The 8659-nt window shown below is 62.8% G+C and overlaps 1 protein-coding gene across 1 annotated transcript; it reads right to left on the bottom strand.

The window, feature by feature from the left end:
* Positions 1-202: 202 nt before the first annotated feature.
* On the bottom strand, positions 203-8315 carry FGF3 (fibroblast growth factor 3). Its single transcript, XM_003122421.3, has 3 exons — positions 7962-8315; positions 5589-5692; positions 203-1232 (listed from the first exon to the last, which is right to left on the bottom strand). The coding sequence occupies exons 1-3, from the start codon at positions 8179-8181 to the stop codon at positions 858-860; spliced, it is 699 nt and encodes a 232-aa protein (XP_003122469.2). The 5' UTR covers positions 8182-8315; the 3' UTR covers positions 203-857.
* Positions 8316-8659: the final 344 nt, after the last annotated feature.

Here is an 8659-nt window from a genome sequence, read left to right as displayed (position 1 = left end):
GGCTTCACGATGGAGGGGTTTTTGGATTTCTAAGCAAAGTAAATCTCTCGTCCTCTCTCCACACGTGTGCCTATCGGCGCACAACCAGAAAAACACACACACACACACACACACAAGGAAATTTACAAACACACGTGGGCGCGTGCAGACACTCAGGGGAATTGACACACACACACACACATGCATTATCCTCTTCTTTTCATCGATGCAAACCATCTCTTGGTGTGCAAAGATATAACTTTCAAAACCAGGGGATTAAAACGCGTCTTTAGACCAGTTTCTCAGAACACAATCTTACATCTTCAAACATGGATTTGGCACAGACTCTGCCATCATCACAAGCAAAGACGTTCGCGTTAAACTGCAAGTGTGTCCTCAGGCTGCATCATCGTCTGTTAAATAACAGTGGAATAAAATACTTTCATGTTTTGAGCACCCCCCGACCCCCGCGGTCCCACAGCGGTACCCCCGGGAGATGCATCCTAGACTGGGACTCTGGGCCTCAGGGGGAGCTTCCGTGAAGGGCATTCCTGGCCAACCTAAACCCCCAGTCTTGGTTGAAAGCAGCTCCCTCTGAGCCACAACTCGGGCCCCTAGCTCCAAAGCGATCCTTGTTTGAGAGAAGCAGGGAGGGTTGAGTACGTGTTCCATTGGCCCTGGAAAGGGCAGCCAGCCTGGCGTGGGAAGGGGTGGGGCAGGGAAGAGTCTGGAGTGGACCCCTGGGTGCACAGGGTCAGCTTTGATCATGGACACGAGGCATCCGTCGGCTGGTCCACACCCTCCAACCAGATGGCGGGAGCCCCGAGCCCAGCCGTGGGGCCAGGACCCTCCAGGCCTCGGCTCCCCAGGGGCCGGGGCTAAGCTCGGCCTCCCCGGCCCTGCTGCCGCCCCCGCTGTGGCTGCCGCCGCTGCCTGGGTTGGGCGGCCCTGCCGGGTGGCCTGGACAGGCCACCGCGGAACCCGGCCGAGCCCTGGAGCAGCCGCACCATCTCGTGGTCCTTGTGGTCCAGCACGCGCGGCAGGAACAGCGAGGACTTCTGCGTGCGGCGCGTCTTGAAGCCCCTGCGGGGCCGGCCCTTGCCGTTCACCGACACGTACCACAGTCTCTCGGCGATGGGCTGGCGCTGGGCCCCGCGTCCACCGGGCACCGTGCGGTACAGCCGGGAGGCGTAGGTGTTGTAGCCCAGCTCGTGGATGCGTTCCACGAACTCGCACTCGGCGTTGTAGCTCTCCTGAGGGGCGGGGGGGGGGTCACGGTCAGGGGCGCAGAGGCCACCAGGATGAGGCTGGGAGGGAAGCACCGTGGGGCATGTCTCTTGGCAGGGGTGTGTGTCCGCCTGGGACAGGGTGGCGGATGGGGGTCCCCGCCCCCTCGAAGGGACAAAGGTGCAAACTCAGGACCAAAGGCTCTTTCACCGGTGTCCCCCAGGGGCTGCTGCGGGGGCTCTCCAGTCGGGGTCGGGGTGCGGGAGGGGCAGGTTTGCCTCATGCCAACCCAGCTGAGGCTTCGGTCCCAGCTGTAGGTGGGCGGGCATGCCAAGGGCCACCCCCACAGTGCTCCCCTCCCCATGCTGGGCCAAGGACAGGGCTGGGGCTCAGGGCAGAGGGACTGGCTTTCCCTCCCCGGACTGGCCACGGACAAGCGCAGAGGAGTCCCGGTCTGTCTCCATCTGCAGGGAAGGAGGGCAGCTACTCAGCGTGGGTGGCCCATGGAGCCACAGGCCCATCCTCAGAGGTCACAGGCCATTTGGGACCAGACCCAGAATTGGGCAGCACGTGACCCAGAGGGACCTCAGCAAGAAGACGCCCAGCATCTCTTCCCGGTGACAGGGGAGCCCAGTGGCGGGGCAGAGAGCTTCGGCTGAATTGGGGGTGGCTGTCCCCGCGACCCCCCCCCACTCTCTGGCCCCTCGAGGATGCCCAGGGGTCCTTGGGTATGAGTGGCATTGCTGCTGCCCAAGGCCAGCTTCCAGACCTTCTAGATGGGGAGACTGAGGCCCAGGTGTGGGGCCAGACCCCAGATCACAGCGGGAGCCGATGCCATTATGGCCTGTGCCCACCCCCTGCACACTGTGGGTCGGGCTGGGCTGAGTGGTGGGGGCAGGGCAGAGCTGCCCCTCCCCCTCCCCCACCGTGGGGCATATGGCTTTACTGTCCTACCCCTCCCCCACCACTTTCCTGATAAAGGTTCTCTGAGAAACTCTGCGGCCCCTCTGTCCCAGGGAAGGTACATTCCCCAGGCTAAGCCCTCTAGCCCAGGAGTTCTGGTGAGCTTGCTCTTTGCTAGGGACACTTGAGAACAATTGAAGGGGCACAGTCCTGGGGTCCCCAAAGGGGAGAGACTCAGGCCCTACAGAAGGGGATCTGGGCTGGCACAGCACGTGTTTGTACCTTGTAGGGGTCCCTGGGTGGGGGGGCTTGAGATGACCTGGGAAAAAGGCATCACAGACTCCTTTGACAATGGTTCCCAATGCCCGTCCTGTCCCTGCTGTCCCACCCCAGAACCCCAGGCCCTTTGCTTCACATGGGTCACACCCAGAGTCACCCGATCCCAGGCTCCACCTGCCGAAATTCTCCTTGTTGCTTTCAGGTCCCGACCCAGGAGGCTGCTCTTCCTTCCCAGGTTTGCCTGTGCTGGGAGATGCTCCAGACAAGCTGGGTGGGGGGCGGGGTGGGGGTGGGGACCCGCAGGGGTTGCCCAGGGAGGGCACACACCTTCCCAAGGAGGTGAGATTTGGAGAGAGTCACTAGGGAGAGGACAACATTTTCTAGTGGACACTTTGGGGCAGGAGCACTCCTGGCCGTGACAGCACCTGCCTGGGGAAGGCAGGGAAGGGTGGGCAGCAGGGCTTGCTCTGGAGAATGGAGGGGCCCTGAGCCTGGCGTGGGGGCATGGCCTATGGAGTGATGGTGGGAGGTGGGAGCAGAGGTGGTCTGGGTCACTCCTCCGTGGGCTGAGCTAAGGAATCCGGGTGATAACTCGTGGGTGGCGGGGAAGTCCTGGTGGCTCCTCCATGCCTGGATGTGCAGTTTAGGAAGACTGCTAAGTATATACCCAGCAGAGAGTGACCCACGGTAAATGCCCAGGACACTGACGAATGGAAGAATGAATGCCAGGCGGATGGATGGACGGAAGGATAAGTGGAGAGACGGACGGATAGAGGTGGACGGATGGACGGGGTGGCTGGATGAAGGGAAGGAGACAGGCGGGATGGAGGGAAGGTGAATGGGCTGGAGGAGGAAGACCCTGAAAGCCAGTGGCTGGGACCCAAGGCTGTTGTGACAGTCCAGCCAGGAGGTGATGAGGACCTGAGTTACAGGGGCACTGGCCACAGGGACAGGGCAGAGGGAGGTGGGGACTGAAGAGAGATATTCAGAAGGTATCTTCAAGGACCTGGAGAGGAACTGAGTGTGGGGCTGAGGGGGAAGGAAAGGTCTTCCATGGCTCCCAGCTGACCCTGGGCTTGAATGAGTGGCTCATGATCATGGCACAGGAGTCGGGGAGCTGCTGAGTTCAGTTGAGGTGTGCTGCCCTCTTCCAGGGGTCTCTGAGCTGCAGGACATTTTGGGGGGAATCTATAACTCAGAAGGGAGGTCAGAGCTGGAATTGGGGGCTGTGAGGGTGCAGTGGCCACGGACCCACAGAGTAGATGAGGAGCAAGGTGACGGCCAAGACCAGGGACCTGAGACAGCCGAGAAGCAGGGCAGTGGGACCAGCACTAGCAGGCAAATGGGTGGTGCCCAGGATGGAGACAAGGAGCGGCAGGTGGCAGGGATGGCACCCGGGCTACCGCACCTCCCAGGCTGCCTGTGAAGCGGTGAGATCTTCCCTGCCAGGTGCTCTAGAAGGTTCCCTACCATCCAGTTAGACCTCCTGGCTCTCCCAGGTGGGCCAAGAGCCTCTCCTCCTCTGTCTCCAAGGCCATTGCTGTCAGGCTCAGGGACAGACACCACAGGGAGATTTCTGTCCCTCTGGGACCCCCCAGGGCATGCTTTGTCCTGGTCCTGGGTGTCCCATACAAGAGATGGCAGAGGCTTGAGGCATCCCCTCCTGAGGCAGCCCTACCTGCCCCCGCTGTGAACTTGCCCGGTGTGAACCTGCCCCTCTCTGCACCATCACTGCAGGCGGAGCAGGCATCCCCTCCATAAGGGAGGGGAGCAAACGTGGGTGGTCTGAGACCATTTCGGGAACAGAAATTCAGTTCTGCTCACTTGGCACCAGGGGCACAGGGCCAGAGAGGGCTGGAAAGGCACCGTCCACTCAAGGAAAAGTCAGAGCAGACCCCGAGCTAAGGGCCCAGCCTTGTAAACCACAACTGGTGTTTGCAGTGTCTAGAGGCTGGGCACCCAGGAGTCCCTCCTCTCAGACACGGCTTCCGTTAAGTGGCCCCTGGGCCACGGAAAACAAAGGGCGAGATTCCAACTTCTGCATTTTTCCTTTAGCAAAGCTGTGGAAAAGCCGCGGCAAAATGGTTTCCTTAAAGGAAGATGTCCCTGCAATTGTTTTTAAGCCACACCCGTGGTGTGGGAAAGTTCCTGGACCAGGGGTTGAATCCAAAGCTGCAGCTGTGACCTACACCACAGCTGCAGCAATGCTGGATCCTTTAACCCACTGCACCGGGTCGGGTATCAAGCCCATGCCTTGGCAGTGACCCAAACTGCTGCAGTCTGATTCTTAACCCCCCGTGCCACAGTGGGAATTCCATTCCCTGCAACTCTTGCCCGCGCTTTGCCCGACCTCAGAGCAGCAGGGAAATGTGGGTGTATTTCCCCTGCAAATGCACATGAACGGGCAATGCCAGGGGCACAGAGATGGTCCTTGGCTGTGCCGTCTACGGGGCATGTGCATGGAAAACCTCTCATTGCTGGCGGAGTATCAGCTGGACTGCATGTAATGACTTGTTGGAGGCAGCAAATTTCCTCGTACATGTATTTTACTCCAAGTATCCCTGTATCCCCTGCCCTTGGAAGTGGGACACTGCCAATGCCCAGGCAGGCACAGGACCCTTTTTGTTGTGGATCCCCAGGTGGAAATGGGTTCCAAACCTGTGTGCCTGGGACCTGGGTCCATCTCCCTTCCTCTAGGTTCCCTCGCATGAACTAAGCTCTTGCCTTTCCACCCTTGGGAAGGTCTGACTGTGCCGTGCCCTGCTTCCCCTCCCCTGCCCGTCCTCCCTCCCAGGAAAGCCTGGGCAGGGCACCCAAGAGCTTTTGCCCAATGCACACGTTTGTTCCATCCCAAGCCTCATGAAGGTTCAGTTAAGTTGGTAGAAATTTGGAGGACAATGTCTCCTCTGCACTCAGCTAGCTGGAAGGTGACCACAAAACCCCTGGAGGAACGCAGACTAACCCGACAGCACCAGAGAACACAGGACACATCGACCGCCCAGCCTGCAGCCGCTGCTAACTAAAGTAGCCATCAGAGTCCTGGGTGAGAAGCCATAGGTCCCGGGGTTCTGGCCCCAGCTCAGGTCCTGCACGTCCCTGGTCAGAGCATTCTACTGCCCCGTCCCTTCTGTCCTCAGAGGGGACGCTCAAGGGAGAGGGCTGCTCCATCTGTGCCTCTGGACATGAAAGACCGGACTCACCGAAGCGTAGAGCCGTCCCCTCTTGTTCATGGCCAGGTAGCGTCCGGAGAATAGCCCCTTGATGGCCACAATGCCCACTTCCACCGCTGTTATCTCCAGAATACCTAGGAAGAGTTGGGAAGGCTCGTCACTCTCTCTGTCTCCCACGGAGCCCAGAGGTGAAGGCTGAATGCCACCTGGTCGTGCCCAAAGCCAAGTCCAGCTTGGGGAGGGCGTAGGGGTGGTGAAGGCAGCAGAGGCCCCAGGGTGGTGCCTTTGGAAGTTCAGGAGAGGGGGAAACCCCTGGTGGGGGGGGGGGGAGCCACAGGAGGAGCAGGAGGGAAGGCTTCTGCAAGGAGGATTATTCAAACTTGGAGGAAAATAGTAAATAAAACTAACACTTCTCCATGCTGACTCTGTGGAGGACGCAGAGCCCCTCGGAGCCTCGCAACCACCAGGCCAGCTAGTTCCAAGGACAGACAAGCAAGCCGAGACTGACTCGCCCAAGACTACAACGCAGGTGTTTGATCCAGCGTTCAAATCCTCACAGCAGAGGCCAGCATCTGGGCTCCCCAGGTCACTGCCGGCCCCGGAAAGCCAGTGGAGGTCGGGGAGAGAGAGCTGGGCCCTTAGCGAGGTGGGTTGAAAATAGAATCCACCAGTACATTGAGGCAATGGATCTGGGCAGGAGATAACTAACAGTCTCCGGCCAGAGTGCAGGTTACAGGATGTTGGCAGGAAGCCTGGTTAGACTTGGGAGCTCACAAGGGAAGCCACCTGTGCTCACCCACTCCCCTATGTCTATAAGAAACTTTGTGTCCCCTAATGCCTTCTTTTTGGACTGGAAAGCACCTTTTTTTTTCTTCTTCTTTCCTCTTTTTTCAGGCGACTGCAACAAAGCCGGGGGTGGGGCCATTGTCCACCAAGGGGTGGCTGGGGCATCCCTCCAGGGCCGGCCCCTTTGGGCTTGCGCCTGGATCCCAGCGCATCAGCGATCACAAGGCCCAGACGCGGGCCGCCAGGGGCTTGCCCAGAGCGAGGGTGCGTGAAGAATGCGCGCCTCTCGCTCCCGCTCCCGTGAGATTCGGGCAGGGGGATTCCGCGGCGCCCGCCTGAGGACCAGAGAAGGGCGCGTCTGGATGCTCGACAGGGGCGGCTGCGGGCGCGCGCCCTCCTCTGCCTCCGGGCTGCCCGCCTTGGTTGCATCAAGAGTTTGGATGCTCTGCCACTCCGAGGGGGAGACTGGATTTGGGGAGACCCGAGGTGTCGCTAGGAGGCTATAGCACAGGCGCCCCCGCAGCCCCGTCCTGGGCGCCGGGGCGCCCCCGGGAACATTTGGCCCTCACCGCGCGGCTCCCGGCGCGTCTTCCGAAGACGCCCTCGCAGGGCTGCAGCTTTCCTGAGCAGGCAGCGTATTCCCGCCGCCGCCTTGAATCCACCGCACCGTTTCCTCCGCCCGGGGCGGGAGCAGAGCGTGGGTCTCCTAGCCACACGCCCACGCTCCCCACTGAGTTCCTGCCTGGTCCCGAGCTCTGGCCTCCCGCTCTCCACCGAGCCCAGCGGCCAGGAGTCCTACCCCACTCCCACCCCCACCTCCGGCTTTGCGCTCCCGAAGGAGGGCCCGGCGACAGCCCAGGTACCCGCAGCCAGAGGAGCCAAACCTTGGAGCCTCGCGCGACTCCGGCTCGAGCGCGGTCCGGGAGCGGGTCGTGGCTGCGGGGCGGGATCAAAGGGTATCTGCGCCCCCAGATCCAGGCAGACACCCCTGCGAGTTCCTAGCGCGCAAGTCGTGGTCCCCCACCCTGGGTCGGACTCCCCCGCTGCCTGTCGCTCTGCAGCCTGGGGACACGATTCTCTACCCGCGCGGCCGCCTCTCGGGAGCCCCGCTTTCTCCGCGAGAGCGACTTCTGCGCAAAGGCGGCGCAGGGCGGCGGCGAGCCGGGAGGGCAGAGGGGATGGCCGGGCGCCCCGGGGTCGGCAGGAGGAGGAGAAGTCGTCAAAACAATAAAGAGGATGAAAAACGCCTTGTCCAGCTCCTTTTCTCCGAAAAACCCAAAGGGCTCAAACTTGTCAGGGCCGCGGAACCCAGCCGAGCGGGGAGGCCCCGGGGCCACCTACCGCGTCCCTCCTCGGACGAGCGGGCGGGGCGGGGAGGTGGCAGACGACCGGGCCAGCTGGCCCGACAGTGGACAGCCGCCGCCCGAGCCCTCTTCGGACGTGACCCGCCCTTCCCCCGCCCCCATTTAGGACGAGGAGACTAGGGGACCCCGGCGGTCTCCCTCTGGCAGCAGAAGTGGTGCGCTTTCCCGGGCACTCTTCGCGCACCGACCCCTCCTGGGCATCGCTCCTCCCCGGGGGGGGGGCCGCGCGGCGCCTCGGGGGCTGGACACTCACTGTAGACGCTGTTCTCTAGGCTGCCGTTGACGCGGCCGCTCGGGTGCAGCTGGAGGTGGTACTTGGTGGCGCAGTAGAGCTTGCGGCGCCGGGGCGCCCCGCCGAGGTGCTCGTAGACGCCGCCTCGGCCGCCCGCATCGCGCCGCAGCCGCGCCCCGGGGCCCGCGGCCGGCCAGCCGGGCTCCAGCAGGCTGAGCAGCAGGAGCCAGATCAGGCCCATCGTGGCATCGCGCCCGCCCCGCGGCGGCGGCGGCTGCAGGCGAGCGCGGCGCCCATGGAAGAAGAGACGGCAGCGGAGCCCCGGCGAGGTGCTCGGAGCCGGCTCCCGCGCCTGGCGGTGCCGACTCGGGCTCCGCGGAGTGGGGGGAGGGGAGGGCAGGGGAGGGGCGGGGAGGGAGGGAGGGGGAGAGATAGCGAGCGAGCGAGCGAGATCCTTTAATTTTCACCCAGGATCGGGTGAAATTTCCGTTGCTGGGCAAAGAGCTGAAAGAAAAGACGGTGCGGCAACAAAAGGCCGACGTGGTCCCCAGGCGGAGGCGCGGGAGGGGCGGGAGGCTGGCTGGGCGGGTGCGGAGCCCCGCGGGGCGCGGGGTTCGGGCCGGGCGCCGCCCGCGCACGCTTAGCCCCCAGTGCGCCGCCGTCGAGCCGCGGCTCCGCTCCGCCGCGCGCCCCGCGCCCCCGCGCGCCCTCCGGGCTCT

This window comes from Sus scrofa, chromosome 2 (assembly GCF_054392235.1).
Source record: "Sus scrofa isolate SSC_HxYL_T2T_F1_AM1 chromosome 2, Sscrofa_HxYL_maternal_Yorkshire_Landrace_v2.0, whole genome shotgun sequence".
NCBI lineage: Eukaryota > Metazoa > Chordata > Mammalia > Artiodactyla > Suidae > Sus > Sus scrofa.
This window is presented reverse-complemented; position numbering and strand designations above follow the sequence as displayed.

Coding starts and splice junctions, on each gene's coding strand:
- FGF3 (XM_003122421.3), bottom strand. CDS start 8,181: ATGGGCCTGATCTGGCTCCTGCTGCTCAGCCTGCTGGAGCCCGGCTGG. Junction 5,693..7,961: donor CCTAGAGAACAGCGTCTACA/GTGAGTGTCCAG, acceptor AACTCTTCCTAG/GTATTCTGGAGATAACAGCG. Junction 1,233..5,588: donor GGGGACGGCTCTACGCTTCG/GTGAGTCCGGTC, acceptor CCCGCCCCTCAG/GAGAGCTACAACGCCGAGTG.